At 43.0% G+C, this 20,324-nt stretch overlaps 2 protein-coding genes across 4 annotated transcripts in view; one reads left to right on the top strand and one right to left on the bottom strand.

Moving 5' to 3' along the window:
• Positions 1–13,015, bottom strand: part of gcl (germ cell-less) — a 76,602-nt gene extending 63,587 nt beyond the window's left edge. Inside the window, exons 1-3 of one of the 3 annotated variants that reach the window (XM_065437028.2) lie at positions 12,741–13,015; positions 11,922–12,045; positions 2,109–2,205 (exon numbers count right to left, since the gene is read on the bottom strand). In XM_065437028.2, coding sequence (XP_065293100.1) covers positions 2,109–2,205; positions 11,922–12,045; positions 12,741–12,865 — 346 coding nt within the window. In that variant the 5' untranslated portion in view covers positions 12,866–13,015. The remainder of the gene's footprint in view (positions 1–2,108; positions 2,206–11,921; positions 12,046–12,740) is intronic. The other 2 variants (XM_065437020.2, XM_065437012.2) reach the window with 2 other exon arrangements.
• A 232-nt stretch (positions 13,016–13,247) lies between these two features.
• Positions 13,248–20,324, top strand: part of LOC135905918 (zinc finger CCHC domain-containing protein 7-like) — a 32,697-nt gene continuing 25,620 nt past the window's right edge. The window contains exon 1 of the mRNA XM_065437039.2: positions 13,248–14,107. Within this exon, the coding sequence (XP_065293111.1) occupies positions 13,666–14,107 (442 nt within the window). The 5' untranslated portion in view covers positions 13,248–13,665. The remainder of the gene's footprint in view (positions 14,108–20,324) is intronic.

Below are 20,324 nucleotides of genomic sequence, written 5' to 3'. Positions count from 1 at the left end.
TCCCGAAAGTCAGCTTCGCCTCAAAACAGCAATGTTACGAGCTGAAACAATGGTGAAGTAATGTGGTTAAGCATACCAAGAATCGGAAGGGGAAATTGTCACAGGTCACTGTATGCATTCCTTAATTATAAACAGATGCACCCGCTGTCTCCTATTACAGTACGAGCACCAATCCGCCTAATATGTGTACTGGCAAGCCTTTAGAGCTATTTTTGACATGCCTGTGGTGATTTCAGCCCTTGGGGGCCGTAGAAGGCACGCTCACATTTCTTTCGAACTGCCCGATTTTTTGGACGTTCTCGCAGCCCCTAGGAATGAAGAAAGCCTACTTGCACACAACAGTAGGTGCTACCTACAAAAAGCAGCACACGTGGAAAGGGCAATGCAGAAAACTTTCGGCTCTGTGAAATAAATGGTGTGATGACACCAACGATTAGATTGGTAAACTTCCCATGAACAGGTTATCAAGTGTGAAAAAATCACGCAACCAGCACTTAAACTTTATGCACCAATAGCAGCACCATAACACACAGCTTTGCGGGCAGAGGAAGTATTTTTAAATAGCACAGGCTACAATTTTGTGCTGTCCTACTTATGTCATCTTTTACGCACGGGTGTCCAGCTTCTAACTTGACTGGGCACTACTAGGGTCCTAGAACATGGATGTGCATGAACGCCTTTAAACATGCATGGTCATGGATGAGGCCTGGCTGGACGTATCAGGTTAAAGCAAGTGTTGACACAAATGCTAGTCTCTCATTATTCAGGATGGCATGTTAAAATAAAGTTTCACGCCATCCCTACTGGACAAGGTCAGCATTTTAGTTGCACATTGAAACAGCTGGGGTCCCATGCACCATGTTGATACTGTGTGAAGATAGCACAGCATCTGCTGCACAGCTGTGGCTGATGAAGTGTGAGCTTGGCAAAGAGAGGTGTGGTTCATGAGTGAATTATTTTGAATTTCTGTCATTTTTTTCTTAAATATACAGGTGTAAATCTTGGGGTTTTTAACCCTGACCAAAGAATAATACAGTATTTTGATGTAGTGAAGTGCTGATTTTTGTTACTTCATTGTATCAATTGAGCCTTAACTGTGTTTTCCCAATATATAAGCCACATAAGAAAAAAGATCTAGAAGCTACATAATAATTAAAAAAAATGTTTTGAAAGTAAAATAAAACTATGATTACATTAAGTTTCATAGTCCTAGTGTTAGTAACATGAAAAGTGAGTTTCTCATAATATCGTCCCTTAATAAGCATTTGTAAAATTGTCTGCATCAAATGCATAAATGTTTACACAAACATCTCTTTCTACAGCTTGCTTTCTAAGCCCTGACAAGGATGCACAGGCATGCTTGAATATTGCAAGATTTTGTACTTCCTTATCTTTGCTTTCTCTGAGCCGTGAATTTTTAGTTTGAGCTCTTGTGCAAGATACATTCTTAGTATCTGAGAGCACTTCAGATGTCATGATTTCGGAGGTCACATTGAGAAAGATGGGTCTGTCATATAAGATTGCATATGATGCATATATTGAATACTCAAAATGTCCTGATGACTAGAATCTAGGGCACGCCATGACACATTATAAATAGGATTTGGCTGTAAGTCACATTTCTCAAATTTTATTTGTGCTTGTCACTAATGCTGTCATTGAATGACTTGGATCATACTTCAGTCACCACAAGTTCACCAAAATAAATTCTTGCCTTTTCGATGTCTATATTTTCATATGCGTCACTTTCAGAAATAAAATTCATTGAAGAGTAGTGTTGTGTCCATCTTTCTTGGCTGTTGCTGGTTTCATAACAGTGCCAGAAAATCTCATAACAGCACTAGCAAATCACAGCCCTTCACCTGCATACGTATTGGGCCGCCTACTGCATGAGATACTAATATGGAATCTGCAGTCCATGAAAGTTGTTCTCAGGACTAAAAGTGACATTTTACATCCTTGCCTGAAGCTTTGGTGAAATGTCAGCTTACCACCCTGCGTGCGAGACTGTATCAAACACTTCTGCTCACTTATCTGCAATCACGGAGTAACACATAGGCATCAATGCTAACAGACTAATGTTAAGTATATTTATGTAATAGGCTCACCATCACAGGTAATTCGTGGATCTTCAATTCCCACCTCCACAACACCTTCTTCTTTCTCTTTCCAATCACCACAGAACATGCTTGCAAAATATGGAGACTGTGGAGAGAAAAAAAGAATGCAATGCATACAGTGTGTATGGCTGTACATAACAACAGTGCTAAACCAATTTCCATTTTCCCACACCACCTCCTCTTTCTGACTTTCTGTTCTCTAATGCACATTAATCATATGCTTTCATGGCCTTGAAAAGTTTGCTCAAAGTAAGACTTCATGAAAGAAGGCAGGCACACACTTGGTAATAAATTAAACACGCTCAACTAATGTAATACCTCTAGCATTTTTATACTTATGTGCAAAATGTTGGAGTGCTGTTATGATAGATGCATTCCAAATTTTCATTGGAGGGCAAACTATTTAAGTTGTGGCTCTCCTACTTTGGTTGTCTTATTTCACCAAGTTATATCAACCAGCACCAATGGCCTGGTATCACTAAAGTACCTGTACCAAGTGGAACAAACAAGTGTAACAGAACACTAAAAATTCCTTGGAGTTCCAAATAAAATATATATATATATATTTCTTAATCATGTACGTATCTGGTCTGTACACTTAACAGGAGGCTTTCCTTACCCCCTTTTTTCACAATCATTGTCACATGAAGTATTGTCACATCACACGTGACACCAAGGAAAACCAGAAAGAATGTCAGGAGTTTCAAAGCTATAGATTTCTCGTGCATATTTGGATTAAAACTGCAGCTCAGTTGACCACATATAGCATTAAAACAGAATAGGAAGTAGAACAGAATTGTTCCAGTCCCTTTGCTGCAGCAAGACGCATGAGCACATGTATAGAACCCGAATGTTTCATTGCATAAACAGCCCCCTTGGTCGCACAAAAATGAACAACATATTTAATTTCAGAATAGAGTTGACATTATTGGAGTCGTTTCTGTTGCCGACTACGAGAAGCTTTGAGCCTTTGTCCAATATTTCCCCTCCGACATGCCCTAGTAGAGGGTCTGCAAGGCCTTCTGAACAATTTGTCGAACCAGTTTGGAACGGTTCCTCTAACAAGTTCAGGTTCGATTCCAGTTCAGTTGAAAATACCTGTTGAGCTCCAATTTTCATTTCAGTTCCGGTTCAACACCTAAATGCAGGCATTCGATAAGAAATCAAAAGTCGAAACAGAACATATTATTTATTCAATAACTGCTTATCACACTACACTGTAATGCCACTAGGCTGTTGTGCAATGTACATTTTGTCCACAGCTTATTTTATTCGACCTAAAACTAATTACTATGTACAAACTGGTGCAAAGAAACAATAGTGGTGGCATTGTGTACAAGAAAATCTACGAAGTGTTGAATGTCGCACAGCTATAAATGCGTACATTTCTTTTAAGCACTCTCCTTTTAAGGAGCCCCTCATCAGGCCATATAGCTAATTTTGGTTATATGCTGGAGATTGTCACATGTCCTTTAAGGAGTGTTCTACCGTAAGAATTTTTCGCATTAGCTCATTAATAGAAGAGAGAAATATTTGAAGTGCTGTGAATGCATAGTTTCAGGAGGCAAGGATCACTGCCAACATAGACACTCTCTCTCGACTTACCTTGTCTAGCCCAAGGAGGTTGAAGAAAAATTTTTCTTTAACCTACTTGGTCTAGCCTCCGTAAATGAAATTCCTTCCCTGCATTCTCCAATACCGTAGCCGAAGGAACTAGTGACGAAAACATCATCCGTCTTCCTTTTTATTTTTTCTCTCTCGTGTTTTTGCTGAGTGGTGCACCTCCTGTGACGGTCTCGCGCGTGAGCTGTTACGCTTGTCTCATTTCATGCAGCAGATGATTTTGAGAGCTCAGCACAATACTTGATTAGCGGTATAAGTCAGTGCCACAATCTCGAGCACTAAGGCAGGCGTGAGAAGATGAAAGAGCATGATTGTGGCACTGGAACATGGTAGATATGACATAGTTTCATTCTCTGCACATGCGACTGCACAACGTGGGAACATGCAGACGAAATGGAAGTACATTTCTCTTGCTATGGTACAAGGTAAAACAAAAACATGCAGGCATTCGGTTTATATGTTTTATTATTTCTCTAAACATTATTTTGCTGACTGAAGGAACAGATGTAACAAGTAACTGATGTTGTTTTGAATAATTCTACACATCATGTGTCACTGTGAGTGACGTCACAGCACTGACATGTACACAGGTGAACTTGTGCGATTGACGTCGACGCTCTGATTGGGAGTGCGGTTCCCGCGAGGAGAAGGACAAACAGCGTCTGATTTGAAATTTAAGCTGTTTCTGCAGCGCATAGGGACGTAATAATTAGCAGACACAATCATTAGCACGCATTGTATGCACTGCGCTTGTAAGCTCAAAATGACCACACCTGGTGAGGGGCCTTTTAAAGCAGGATATCGGTCTACACATAGTAGCCTTAAAAGAATTTATTGCTGGGCTAATTGGTGCATGACTTAGAAAATGACGATGCTTTATGTACAAGTGTGTCCTTATTAAAGATTTATTAGCTTCCTCTGGCGTTTTCGCTTATTTTTGTAGTTGGCGGTCAGTGGTTAGACTACCACAGATACAAAGAGCATGTGCTCTCACGTAACCACATGCCCCTATGCAACTGCCTGCTCTCATGCAACTGAATTGAGGTGCACATGCTGAACATTAACAGTAAATACACGACATTGTAAAACCTCCAATTCAAACATACTTCTCAAAAGTTATGGCATTTGCAACGGTAAAATTCAAATTTCGTAAAATTTTATTAAACAGCCACGGCTATTCTGGAGGCTGTGAAGATAGGCAATGAGCGACAATGAGACGATAGGACTTATCTAAGTTACTGTAACATTGTCTAGAGTTGTGCTTGAAAGAAAATAGCCAGACTTGCCATCACGCGCGCTCAGGTGGGAGCTTTGAGGCGTCTGAAGGTTTAGATGCTGTTGTAGACCGCTCAGGAATTATTACCCTCCTCTTTTCCTGCCACCATCTCCACCTGTGGTGGTTGCAAGAAAGGTCTCCAGCACCACAAACTGCTTAAAGGGCCCCTCAAAAAGTCTGGCCATGTTGAGCTGACAAGCGCAGAGCATACAATGCACGTCAACGATCATGTTTGCAAAGAATTGCATCGCTACGCGCCGTGGAAAGGTATGAAATTTCAATCTGAACGCCGTTTTCCCTTCTCCTTGCGGCTGCTGCACTCCAAGCTGGATGATAACGTACCTGCGCGAACTGCGCCTACGTACTCGGGTCCACAGTGTGACGTTGCTCGTGGTGACACGTGACTTCGAGAATTATTCAATGCACCATCTGTTAGTTGTGTGATCTGTTGCTTGAATTGCCAAATTGAAGTTTAAAGAAATAATAAAACACACCAACGGAATGTCTGCGTGTTTTCTGCTTTACTTTGCATCGAGGCAAGAGAGATGTACTTCTGCTTCATCTGCTTGTTCGGACGGTCGTGCAGTCATGTGCGCAGGTACCGAAACTATGCCATTTTCTACATTATTGCAGTACGTGATCATGCTCTGCGAACCACTTGTTCTGCCTCAGTATTCATGTAGCACTGAATTATACCGCTAGTCATGCGTCCTTGTGCACAGCACGCAAAATTGTGCGCTACGTGAACAAGATAACAGCTCGCGCGTGACGCTGTAAGCAGAAGTGCGTAGCGCTGAAAAAAAAAACGCACACACACAAGGATTAAAAAAAAATGAAGGCGGGGCCTTTGACGTATGCGTCACGCGACCTTCGAGGCCCGGTATGGGAGAACGCAAGGAAGGAATTTCGCTTGCGGAGGATAGACGGGGCGAGTGGAGAGAGCATCTTGCTTGGCAGTGGAGCCCGCCTGCTGAAATCATGGGTTTGCGGCACTGAAATGTTTGTATCTCGGCTATTAATGACCCGATTTGAAAACTTTTTGCAGCAGAACGCTCCTTAACACTCTCTAGAGGACATGTAACAACTTGCAGCATATGACCAAAATTTGCTATGGGGCCTGGTGAGGGGTCCTTTAAACAGTACTGCTCCTTAAGGAATTAGCAATGAACTAAATATGCTACCTAAATGTCATAGCTGCAACAGATATACGCCTTCAAGAGCATCATTCCTTCAACAAAGCGAATAGCTTTCTAGATGCACTAAGCCATTTGCTTGCGTTGACCGTCATCGTTGAAGGTTTCTGCATGATTTTTTTTTTTTTTACATTCAGCAATCCAGCTTGAAAAAATGTTTCTAGTAGTGCTTCTGTCTTTCTACATTGTCCAACGTCCTCCTTCATCCTCAGTTTTCTCATAATAAATAAAAGCTAACCTGTTTGTCTTCACAAAATAAAATTATAAACAGTTGACAGTCTAGGGCGATCTTTGCGAGTACAAATGCACCAATGTCTGGCTATGGTTATGGCTCCACATGGTTCTTGTATGGCAAAGCTACATTTGTCACTTTTTTATGCAAAAATTTCATTTTCCCAGAACAGAAGTGTGGCTTATACACAGGTAAAATGTAAAAGTAGTTCATGTATATGTTACAAAATAATTACACAAGTGCACGAGTTATACCCATGCCACACAAGCACAGAAAAAGACATTAACTTGCTAATGCCTTGAAGCTTAATGCCATTTGTGTGATACCACAAGGACAAACCAAATGCCATTTGCCTTAACGTAATTCATTACCAAATGCATTCATCAGAAAACATTTGACTGAGAAATGCATACTTTCAACTCCATGGTGTTGTATATGGAAGAAGAAGAAGAAAGTCCCATGGGGGGAAAATAAAGAAAGGAAGTTGATGTACATGCATCGACTGCATCGTTCTTCTATGTTCTTCTAAATACAACAAATTGGTGATGAGGATTCAACCTATGCAAGGGCAAGTCTCTTGGTGATTTCCCCTGCTAGATTCCCACAATGATCTTTCCGGGATTACAACTACCACTGCCATTCCTGCCTTCACCTGGTCAGCCGGCTGTTCCATGGGACAAGTGGAAGTAGGCCTTGGAGACGTATATTGTAGCTTGCGGAGCTTGCAAGCTTCTAGCCAAACACCGCAGAGCGATTCTGCTCACCTGTCTTGGCATGAAGGGCCAGTGGATTTTCTCTACATTGAAGTCAACGGACTTGTCGTTGGGCTTTGCTGCCGGCCCTTTGAATGCAGGTGACACCATGTCGACAAAGGACGCGTATGACTCTGCAATCTCCTTGCTTTCTGACCATTTCAAACATTTCGTCAACGTCATCATGGCTCAACAGCGGTTCGGTTGCCGAGCTCAACATGCAGGTGAGACAGTGGAAGAATACATCGCTGCTATGCGATCAGCTTGTCTCAAAAACAACGAATCATCATTTACGTGAGCGGTTACTCTTTGAAGGCTCCTCACCGACGCTCTCACGATCACAAGTCAGTACGAACAGGCCGTGAATCAAGCTAAGGAATTTTGCAATGATGCCTCAGCTCATCATGTTAAAAAAGCACTAAGTTTTCCTCAATCATCAGAACAGACAGATGACCATGTACATTGTGGCAAGTGCAAAGCCAAAGCGTGCGAGCTTCCAATAGAAGGTGCCATGAACCTTCGAGCATGCTATCGTTGTGGAGCGACTGACCATCTTGCCCTGCATGTAAGGCATGCAAAAGCAGATGTCAGCGCTGCGAGAAGATTGGGCATCTATACTTTATGTGTAAGTCGTCTGGTCATTCAGCGAAAGTTCGACAAGTCGATGACTAGCTCACACGGCAGCAAAAAAACAATTTGTGTTGTCAAGGGACACAAACATGTCATTTACGCATCCACCTGTAACTACTCTAGCAAATGAACTCTATCGCCATTTTTTCACAAGTACTTGGCCTTTGAAGCCTACCTCAGTACAGCTTTTCAACTACTCCAAGTCAAAAATAGAAGTTCAAGGATGCTTTATTGCATCAGCTGTTCCACGACAGAAATGTTTGCATTCTTCTGTATGTTTTGTCTGAGGGCACCACTGTTCTGGGCCTAGATGCCATTGTGGCACTACAAATGAAGATTGAAGGTACATCCCTTCAGTGTCTTGCAGTGACCCCTAGTACTCCTGTATTGCTGCTGGAGTTATGTTCAGAGTACGAACACCTGTTTGACAAACAGCTTAGATTCGGCAATGGATTTAAACATAGAGTTAAGGTTCACGAGTCCGTTTCACCCGTTGCCAGCAGGCTCCGAAGGTTGGTTCGCGAGCAAGTGTCAGCTGAACTACAGAAACTTGAAGCACAAGACAATATTGAGCGCATTGACGCCTCTCAGTTTCGCAACAGTGGTGGTTCAGAAAAAGGTTGGATCAATGCGAATGTGCGTTGATCTGCGAGAAACCAATAAAGTTATAATTGTTGATAGCTTTCCACTTCCACAGACAGAAGGGCTGCTGCATAGCTTTGCTGACACCCAGCGATTTTCGAAGCTGGGTTTAGCATCAGCTTACCACCAAGTGGAACTCGACTCTGAGAGTTGTGATTTGACAACCTTTATTGCGCATAATGGGCTCTTTCGTTTTAAGAGAGTGTGCTTTGGCTTCAGCTCCATTTGCATTTGAGAAGAGGATGCATCTCACAGTGAAAGGATGCAAAGGTGTACTTTTCTACACAGACAACATCATTGTCTATAGAAGTTCTTGTGATGATCATGGCTCAACTCTCCGCACTGTCTTGCAATGACTTTCTAAAGCAGGCCTTAAACTCAACCAGAAGTGAAATTTTGACATCACAGAACTCACGTTTCTGGGGCATGTTGTGAACGGCAAAGGACTTTTTCCACTAGCGTCATCTATTCAAGTGATAAAAGAAGCTCCCGTGCCTTCAAACGTAAATGAACTTCATTCTCTGCTAGGACAGGCGGGATTTTATTCCAAGATTGTTCCGCATTTTTTCGATGTTGTGGAACCTTTACGGGCATTGCTTTGAGGCAATGAACTATTTGCTTGGACACCAGTTGCTGAACAAACTTTCGACCATTTAAAATCCCTACCGACAACTTGCAACGTCCTACATTTCTTTGATCCGAACCTTCCTGTCACAGTCACGACCGATGCCTCTGGGTACAGACTGGGTGCGGTGCTGCAACAAGATAACAAGCAAACTCTACACACATCTGTCTTTGCCTCCCGCACATTGAGCCCACAAGAACGAAGATATTTTGCAGGTGAAAATGAAGCCTTAGAATGCATTTGTGCTTGTGAACATTGGCACATCTATCTTTGGGGGTTATCCCTTTCTTTGTCTTGTGAACTGACCATAGTGCTCTCGTCACCATGTTGTCAACAAAAGGTACTGGACATCGGCCTATGCATATTCCACGTTGGTCAGTGTGCCTACTTTGTTACAAGTACACTATGCAGTACCACAAGTGACAACGTGGTGGCTCATGCGCTCTCTCAACTACCTTAGCATGGAGAACCTAATCAGGTTGCTGTTGAAGATGAGTTTGTTTGCCTTTTTTCGCCAATGGTAACAAGATAGCCTGACCTTTCATGTAGACCACCTCTTCAAGTTAGCACGTTGCCTGTGGCTGAGCAGCAGGCTGACTGTCCGTCTACGTCACGGCAAGAGATAACAGCACAAGCGCACAACCGTGAATAAAGTAGAGAGCGGTCTTCACAGCAGGAAGAACAGACTGGCCCATAACCACAGAATAGCGTTTGAGTTAAGAAAACGCCCTCAAAACTGACGGACTATGCGCTACGCAAGCGATAGCTTTTTTTTTTTTTATCAGCCAAGGAAATGTCTATGGAAGAAGAAGGAAGCCACGTGGGGGACAATAAAGAAAGGAAGATGATGTACATGCATCGATTGCATCATTCTTCTATGTTTTTCTATATACAGCACATAGCTTGCGAAGTGCAGTATAATTGAAGTATTTGAAACAGTCTCTACTGTGCAAAAAGATAATGTATACATAATTTTCAACGACAATGCTCCTGTAAGGTGTTGTACTTGGTGAACTTCCTCAGGTTAGTGTTGGAATGGCTTTGACGGGCCAAGCGGCATTTTCATTTTAGGCTTCGGATTTGACTTGGAATGGCCGAAGTTGCTATGGTCGGTTGCGACGTTGTAAAAGACAGCAACAAACTCAAGCTAACAGCACTATAGTATGCTTGTTTTTATCATTCAATATTCATGAAGGCGCAAAGTAAACTTGTAAATGCATATTTATTTGTTATTTACAACCTTAAAATTGCTCAGTTCAGAAGACGCTCTCCGCGACATCGCCACATCAAATGTGAATAAATTTAAACATGTGGCAGCTCCGCCAAAAAAAATGTCCTTAGGGAACTTAAGGAATTAATGAACGAATTTCATTTTCTGTGCCCGTATAGAAAGGGTCTTAATTTCAGGGAGCAGCTCAGTCAGTTAAAAAGATATTCTCAAACATTTTGCTACAGTAATAACACACACGTGTGCATCTGCAGACACTACACATACACACAGAGCCTACTTTCAAAGGTTTTCTGTAAATACTTGGTAGCAGCAGTTTCTCAGACACTGCCAGCTGTTTCCTTGTTCTCCTTGAGGACATGAAATTGTAGTTCCATTCAATAAGGGTGTTTGACTGTAGCAGAGTTCTGAATAAAAGTCTGTTAAAGAGGTTCCATGCTAAAAACACTAGCACTGCAATAACCTTTGTTACAAAAGAAAGTGTCCCAGAGGTACTCAAGAATTCATAGTACTAGTTGTCTGTGCAGTGCTCATGGTAAAGATGTCCCGTACAATCCCCTTCGCCTTAAATGCAAGTACTGCCCAAACAACTATTATGAGCATGTACGAACTTGCTCAGCTTGCAATCTTTATGTACACAAGCATAAAAGGCAACTCATCATATTGGGAAGCACATGTGTGGTTCTGTATATGATGAAATAACAGCTCAAAATGTTCCAAACAAGAAGTGCTTTTAGTGTGTGATGAAATACACCCTGTAATCAGTGCAGTCTTCTTAATTCTATTTTTCAAGCCGTTCATTCGTGATGCAGCTTCACTAAAGTCTTCACACTTTAAATACCTTATCATAGAGACGAATTTGTTCAGGCTGGCAATAAAGGATTCCAGCAGAACTTTCATATAATATAAACATGCTAAAAAGATTTGATTGCGCGATGTTTGGTATGAAAAAAAAAAAGGGAGGGACTGCACAATACAAATTGGAAATGTACTATTAGCACACCACGGCCTTACTATAATGAGCCAGAAAATATAAAGAAAGAGATTGCACAAAAGAATATAGGCTATCTTGATTAGCTATAAATGCTTACTTGTATAAGTGCAGTGAAAAAATCTTAACAATTAAAAGGAATTACCCACGTTACATGTAGTCACTCACTGTGAACGCTGACAGGCAAAAAAGTGATGGAGATACATATCAGTGTTACACAGCCCACTTCCACAAGATGCTGGTTTGCATTCCTAAATAAAAAGCTACAAACCAAGCTGTGAAACAATGCACATGCTTAGCTGATATGTTGAAAAAAATAATTCAGTCCAGAGCAGCCAACATGATCAGTTTGCTCGGCACTAGTGGCACATGCAACACACTTTCTCGAAAGTAAACTAGCTTCTATGCGAACATTGCAGTGACACTGCGCGTAAAACACAGCCAGAGCGAAATAGCACAATAAACTAAGCGTGACATGCGTCACGTCCAACAATGGTAGTATCAATTATGGTCCTGTTGGTGCACACTTTCAGAGCATGCAAAACTTAAAAGAACATCTGACTAATGTTTGCGGTAAGCGAGTGTGAACATATGTAGAGCTCACTATACCTGACAGAGGTAGACCTTGTGGAGGCACCAATCGATTCCCAAGGCCACGATGGTCACGTCGCTGTTTTGTCCTTCCAGGAACAGTGTGCGGTAGATGTACTGTGATGTAGTCATGAGCTTCTTTCTGCGAGGACGTGCCACATGCCTGATGAGCGTCAGAATTCCATTAACGGGGCCTGTAGGACGCTGAACCGAACCCATCATTACTATAGGTTTCAAGCGGCAGCGTCGCTGACACTCGCACAAGCGTCTCTGGCACCGAATCGGCATATCTCGGCGTCTGGGGCCTTCGAAAGGGACAGCAACAAACAAAACGCGGTAGCACAAAGCAAAGAATCGGCCCAACCGTGTCAGTCACGCCTTGCGAAAGAAACTTAAAAACGCGGCGCACGCATGGGAAGAAAACTCGTCCTCTCCCGATATTGGGGACAGTGAACCACTTCCTAGCTGCAACGCCCATGAGACGCTGATCGCCGCCTGAAGCTGCCAACCAGGTCATTCCTTTAAGCAACGCTATGAGGATAATCCGGAGATCGCAGACGACTGCTATTCGTTTATCTGCACCAACGGTACCATCCGGTGCCCGCGGGCAAAGCACGTCTGACAGACGCCGTGCCATACAAAAGACGCTGGCCTTACGACAGACTATCTTGGCGTGCATGCATCCCATCTGTGCGGAAGTGCACTCGTTTTTGATGCCTTAAAACTTTCGGCACGTTGTAAATAGGCCGCAATGTACCTGGGTGTCAAGGACGGACACACAGTGTTAGAAGCATGGTACTTAAACGTCGCTTTACATGAAGTGTGGGGGGACAACACCTTTTCGGCGCCGAGGCCCACTCCGAGTCTTGTCCGGAGGAATCATCGTCCGTGGATTTCCGCTTTCGTTTTGCGAAAGACGTTGCCGCTGTGCTCAGAGGCGATGTAAGCAGGATGTTTCCCATAGTGATTATGCTGTACCAACGTTATGCGGGACAAAAGAGGCCCGACAACGTAGGCACAAAACTTGCTCCTTGCTGCCGACTAGTACGCGAGTACGATCAGCTGCGACGACGGTTGACTTGTGTAGTACTTGCTTGACTCGTTCGCGTGGGAGGAGCGACACGCGCATACGTCACTCCAAAACAAACATTTCGCTTTCGCTTTCACTGCTGGTTATCCATGCACAATTGAAGACATATTCAAAAACGACGCATATAATCCAACAAAAATTTGTTAAAGATTCAGATTTGATTTTTTTAAATTAAGAAAGCGTAACACGTGAATTTTTAATATAATCTGACTGGCCTGTTTGAAACACACAAGCCATTAGTAGCCTAGCGTTTGCCTAAGTCAAAATCCATTCATCACAGCTGTATGGCTGTAGCTCTGTCTGTCGTGTGCGTTTCGTCATTTTCTACTAATTTTCACGTCTAAAATTAAGTTTACAGATTTGCAGTAGTTATAGCTTTTGCTTTTAGCACTGATGACTGCTAGGAGAATATGTAATATTTGCGACTTTGATTTTCAGCTGCTATTACAAGCACGTGGCTCGATTCATGTGCGTCAGGCACCTTTCGAACGCGTTGTTGTCGACGATCTTTGACCTCGATAGGGCATTCTGTTGCGAGTTTTCTAGCCAAGCGGATGCACCGAAGACTCGCTGTCTGCCGTCTGTGAAAGTTATTTGAGAATTGTGCCTTTTTGAAGGACGAGGAGCCGATCTTGGAGTGTTCGCTGGTGTATTTGGTGGCTAGTAAGTAAGATGTGGGACGTTGAGGACGAAGACAGCAATTCGAATCGGGAGGTGGACAGTGACGAGCCGGACAGCGACATCGAGTCATTTCTTTACGCTAGCCTGCACTACAGCGTAGGGAAAGAGGGCATAGTGCCGGAGACGTCTCCGACTGTTGTCGCTGACGAAAGTGACGCGGACGATGTGACGATGTCGGGAGTGGCCACGCCGAGGATACGTCGTACCGGTAGCTGTGTGGTGAGCGCGGAAGAATTGAAATGCGTCTCGAAAAGGCCCAAGAGGAAAAAAAGACGTGTAATGGCAGCCGCTGTCGAAGAGCCGGCGCCAGGCACAACGCCTAAGGTCGTCGTGTTGAGCAGTGATGACGACGAGGTAATAATCTTCAGCGAAGACAGCCAACAGAGCCTTGCTCTCAACGTGACGGAAACGCCGAGAAGAAAAGGAACCGAATGTGAGCACGGAATTTGGACACTAGTAACGTTTCTGTGTTTGTCATTACGTTTACTGAAGTATCAAACCGAGACATGTCCAAATTGGCTTAGTAGTAGTACTTTGTGCTGTCAACTATTGCTATAAAGAAACCATCCACTAATAGTTTATCATCGTCCGTTAACTTCAAAGCGTAAACTTTTTCTATTGTTTGCGGTCGTGCCACTTTCAGCTGAAATACGACAAGTGGCATCTTGATATGCGGCATATATGTCATTTTTTCCTTGTCTGACTCGCCGTTTTTGCCCTTCCGAGACCAATACGATTGAAGTTAATTAAGTTGCATCCTGAGGTTTAATTACAGCTACAGAATTTTGATCGGGGTTATACAAATCATAGCCAAAAGAAGTAATGCCAATACTTTAGTTACACGTATGCGCGCGCGCACACACACACACGCACAGACGTGTGTTTGTGTGTGCGTGTGTATATATATATATATATGTGTGTGTGTATGCATAAGAAGCCGAACGAACAATGGCACCAAGGACAGCATAGGGGAAATTACCTGCAGTGCTTAATTACGGTTATGTTACGGTGACGGTATTGGAGAATTTTAAATATGGGGATGGGTAACCGGGCTTGCATACCCTTATGTAAAGCTTTTCATTAATAAAGTGCCTTTGGGAATCCTAATATTTCTCTTTACTGCAGGGAATGAAATGCTGTCAGCTTGCAGTCATGACAATGATGATGAAGCTGTATTATAATTTCATTTTATCAAAGGTCTTGCAGTGGGAGTGGGGGAGGGCACTAATGTTAAAAGGCAGGTGTTCAAGGTGGTAGAGTATGAGTGAACAAGTCAACCACAATATCTGTTGAAGTGGTTTGCCAGTACTTCAAGTTAATTACTGATTTGCCCACTCATGTTTCTGGTTGTGTGAATGAGTGTGTGCACAGCTTGACACTGATTTTGGCCACCCCAACTTCTGTGTTCTGTGCCAGTGAACACTGCCATAGCTTCAAGTTGTTGCTGTACAATTCTACAGATGGTTTGCATCGATATCATTGTGGCCGCCGTGTTGGTGTACCAGCACAGTGAGAAGTTCCATAAACATGAAACGCGAGAGCACAGGACGAATTTCAAGTGAGGCAACTACGTAGTGCGAGGTTTGTGCTGGTGGTTCTGGCCAACATTCTTAGATTCCTTGCAGTTTGCAAGCTCCCCCAAGCTGTGCGCAAGGAAGTAACCCCCTTCAGTTTCCACTCGCCACGCGGTGCTGCTGTCACTGTCGGCCCGAAGCACTCACGCTCAGCAGCTGTTGCAAGGGCCTTCTCCACCGGCCTTTTCTGAGCTGTCACGTTGAAACTTCAGTCTCATGGTTAAAGAACTGTTTTCGCCTGAACGGTAAGAGTGAGATAAAGAGCAGCCTAATGCAAGATCCCAAAAAACTGGTCATTTAATTTCTTTGCGCTTTCTTTATTGCACGCACTTCCGACGTTTACCCCGAACATTTTAGTGTTTGTTAGAGTAACGCTTATTTGGAAGAATGCATAAAACAATATGGAAAAGCTATAATTAGCTATGTTCCGTTCCGTTTCTAGACTACAGTCACGAAATTCCGCGCTCTGTTGCTGACGCGTAGAGCACTGCACAGACTAGAGCAGAGTTTTGCATGCTAATTTTTAGAATGGTAATTTCAGTCAGCACAAACAAGCATTAAATGAAGACAAACTTAGTCGGAAGCATGGAGGAAATAGCCACAGAATAATTTTTTTACTAGCAATGGTGGCGCTTTCTCTGTTTTCCAGCAGGTGCTTCACATCCCTCGCATAAAAATTTGTGCAAGTCACAATGACGAAATGCAGTACCTGGTATGTAAAAGTGGCCATATGCTCTGCACATCCAACTCGAGCAAGGTCTAGCAATTCCAGCTCTTCTAACACGTTCCAAAAGATATCTCCCAAAACGGGACCTTCTTTTAAGGAAATAGAAACTGCTTTGCTTGCAGTATTTGTAAACTGTAGCATGTTTTTTGGTGGGATGCTTTAGGCACCCTTGCTTGAAGCTCTTGTACACCGTAAGGTATGAGTCACTGCCAACGACTGGCACTGGAGAGTTGATATATTCCATACAGGAAGGGCAAGTTGTGCTCTTGGAGAATTTGTGCATCACATAGCCTGAAGAGTAGTACGAGATGCTATCATCCACTTCTCCCTTGGAGTAAATGTGGTCACTGTCTTTGGGCGAGGCAGCTTCAGAAATTAATTGGAGCATTCTGGACTCGATCAGTTCATGCAGGCAAGCTTGCTTCCAATGGCGTGCTACTCTCGATTTCTTCAGTGTGTCCTGAACACCCACAAGCACAGTACTCGGTGCATCCTCCACACTTCCATGCAGACCTCTCTTTAGAGGCGTGTAGAGACTAAGCAATTGGAATATTTGAGTAAAGCTCACACTTGAAAAAGTACAGCTCGCTACTTCGATCAGGTGGCGGCGACAATGGGAAGAGACTATACCGATCGGGCAAACAGCGTGACGAGCGCCACCATGTGGCAAGAACCAGAAGAGCGACACTCAGCGCGCTGCAGCTTTCAAACTGAAAGGAATCTAAAAACGTTGGTTCTGACATAGACCACCAGCATCCCAGCCATGTCTCTGCCACAAAGAACAGGTTATTCACAGCGATGAATATTGTGTAGTGACATCATCGTGGCCACTATGTTGGTGAACCAGCACAGTGAGAATTGCCTGTTACCTCTCATGAAAACTATATATATATGTTGAACTAGACTGACCGCTACATTGCTCTCTTAAAATTCTGTTGGTGTTTGCTTGATGGAAAAGATGAATTTGAGGTGAGAGGGAATTTCACTTTAAGGCTCGACTTTTTGCACAATAATGGCATCAGTCATGTCCTTGTGCCACACCACATATTTGGCTGAATTTTAGTAGATTTGGCCTTTTATAGTGAAGCTGTATATAGCTACTCTCCAGTGGTGGTCAATGTCTATCTACACACTGCGTCAACAGAAAAAAAAATTTTTGTTTCTATTTTCTCGAGGGTGCTCTGTAGCTCTCAATCTGAGGTAGATGTCTTGAAAAAAAAAATCATACTGAAATTGGCCGCTAAAACGACTCTATCATTATGCCGTTTTACTTACTTGTTATAATTAGTTCAGTCATCGATCCGACCACCACAGGCTCTTGAAGGTTATAATTAGTTCGCAGTGAAGTTGTAATCATTACAGTATTCCTGTCTGCTGTCAATACATGGCCGTTTACAGAGGGAATATGGTTGCAGAAAACTGGTGTAACTCGTTTTATCGAAACTATCCCGAAATAAATTATATGACAATTAGCCGCTGAGACGACTCTAATATTACACAGAGTTTCATCTAGTTTTCATAATTATGCAGTTCACAGTGAAGTTGTATATTGTGGAATTCCCGTCTACTATCACTACATGAGCTTCTACGGGAGGGAAATGGACAGCCCCATGTTTGTCCACTAGAATAAAACTCTAGTCCTTCCGAGTTTCATTCAGCTATTTAACTAGGAAGTATGCTCAATCGCAAATTACAAACAAACATGTTTTGTTTCATGCACTCCTTTGACTGCACCCCGGTCAACGCATATCGTCGCTCTTGTCAAGGCTCTGTTTATCGGCCACCTGCGTCCTATACACACTGTTACCACCAGTGGGTGTTGTGTGTTGTCGTTACGTCGTAGTTGTATTCTTATTCATAAGAGAATAAGAATAAATCACTCCACAGTCAAAAGATCTATTTGTTGTCTGTGTCCTTCAATTATTATCATAATAATACCTATATATAGATAGATGTATTGATTGAGGTAGAACAGAGCACAGCTTCACTGCTTGTCTTTCTTCACAGAGTGATAGGGCTGATGAACATTTTCCTTTTGTTTCTGAAGAAATTTACAAAATTGGCTGGTTGAATTTTTATTTTCACATTATCTCGATCATGTAAGTACGATCTTTCACATCACCCCAAAGAAAGAACTCGAGTGGAGAGAGGTCAGGTGATCTAGCCAGTCAATTTACCGACTCGTGCCTTCCAGTCTATTTCTCATGAAAAGTCTCGTCTAGCCAGTTTCGTGCTTGGCTACTGCTGTGTGCTGGTGCTCCATCTTGCTGATACCACAGAAATGGAAGATGTGACAGTGGGGCTTCGCTGAGACATTGATCCACCACTCCTTCAAGGATTTCGTCCATGTAACACTGTCCAGTCAGTATGTGATCGAAGAAGATGGGATCGATTATAGCACCAGCGTAAATTCTGAACCACACATTGAACGACCACTGGTACTGGTGCCGAGTGAGTGTTACTCAGTGTGGATTGGAGTCACTCCAATAGTGTGCATTATGCAAATTTACCTGGCTGTTTCTGCAAAAATTGTCTTCATCTGTGCACACAATGTTGCTCAAAAAGTCCGTCGCCTCACCGGCTTGAGTGAAGACCCAATTTGAGAAATCTAGATGATTCTACAGGTCCCTATCTTCCAAGCATCTGTGCTGGTTAAGGTGGTACGGGTGAAAGGCCGTCATTTAGAATCCTCCAAACTGATTACTTGTAAATTGGTACCTGGGCGGCCACGTCCCACGCGCTAGCATGAGAGTTTGAGACCATAAATGATAGAACATACGTGCGTAGGCTCTGACTCAAAGATAGATTCCTACACTGCTGTTTCTTGAAGCTGCTGGTTTGTTTCAGGTTTTCATAATTTCTGATGATAGTTGATACATTTAGTCTACCGCCACACTTCCATGACTGATATATATTTGCGACCTTCCTTTTGTTGTCATTTGCAGCTCCCAATGCCAGGTTCATTTTTACCTTCTGCTCGTTAGAGAAAGACATGGTGACTGGGACGAAACAAAGCACACCTTTGAACATTTGCACTGACATTTTCAGTTCACTTTTGTAGGGATAGGTATTGTGGCAAAAAAAAAAAAAGAACCATCCATGAACTTTATTTACGCTAATTGACAACAGCTGTCACAGCTTGTTTCCAACTAACACCAAACGGGACGTTTTATTTCGGCGGAGGTGTGGCAGATAAGGCACTAGCTCGATCAAGATGTTTTACAGCGAAGCTGTATATGGCTAGCCGATTCATCCGTCTGTTTCCTGTACGCCAAAAACTCCTCTGGCGCTACCATATGCGAATGCATGAAAAAAAAAGTGAGAGAGAGGCGCAGATTGGTTGCGCCTGTAGTGGCGTTGTTGCTCTTCATCACAGCCAAGCGGGCGTGCAGCAGTTTCTTTCCGGCTCCAAAATGAATAGGCCATGCGTGATACGTACTCCTGAGAAGCTGGCAGCCTTCGATCAGCAATGCTGCGAGCAGAACCAGGAATGAGCTCGTCTACACTGTTCCAATGCTGCAGTCCAGGTACAAGAACAGGCTCATGCAGCCAAGCGCAAGCAGCAACTGCATACCAAGGATCTGGCTGCCTACCAAGCCGTCGTTTAATGAACCGTCGGGATTAACCCAGTGATAAAAACTGGGGCCGGACGTTTCAGCTTTGCTGGTTAACAACCTGTACGAAGTGCTTGGGTGATTTTTTTTCTTTATTTCCTTCATTTATTTCTGGCTAACTCAGAAGGAGCCTGTTCAAGGGCACTGCTTCATGATGCGGGTGGAAGTGCAGTCACGTGGTACTCGCCATATTTCGCAGGGTTTATTTATCAGGCGGAAAAAATTAGTACGCAATTAGTACTCCGCTGAAAATACCACAGTTAGATGTCCCTTGGCTGCACCTACAAATGCCTCATTGACACTTTGATAATTATGATCTCGAGTTAGAAGATTAATTACATTTACGAAAGAAGATTAATTACATTTACGAAATTAAGTCTCAGTAATGAAAAAATTACTGACAGCTAGTCCACTGTACTGGAAACAATATGCACTAGGTTTTCCACGAGTAATGCATAGCTCCTCTTTGAAATTTTGGTGCATGATAGTTGGGACACCCTGCATATAATTATGACCTCTGCATGCAAGTGGCGATGTTTCAAACCCTAATAGCTGTTATAAATTATTAGAAGTCATTCCTTTAATGAGTCATTAGCTTTGCTTAATGGAAGGAGAAGCAATACTGAGGCATATTATTCACGTGCATTTCACACGCCGTCGATAAACGACTCTGTTGAAGGGGTCACCAAAGTGTGCAGGTTTTTATCAGGGTCTAAAAAGCAAGCAAAGCATTTT

The sequence above is a fragment of the Dermacentor albipictus genome, chromosome 1 (assembly GCF_038994185.2).
Source record: "Dermacentor albipictus isolate Rhodes 1998 colony chromosome 1, USDA_Dalb.pri_finalv2, whole genome shotgun sequence".
NCBI classification, from domain to species: Eukaryota; Metazoa; Arthropoda; class Arachnida; order Ixodida; family Ixodidae; genus Dermacentor; species Dermacentor albipictus.
This window is presented reverse-complemented; position numbering and strand designations above follow the sequence as displayed.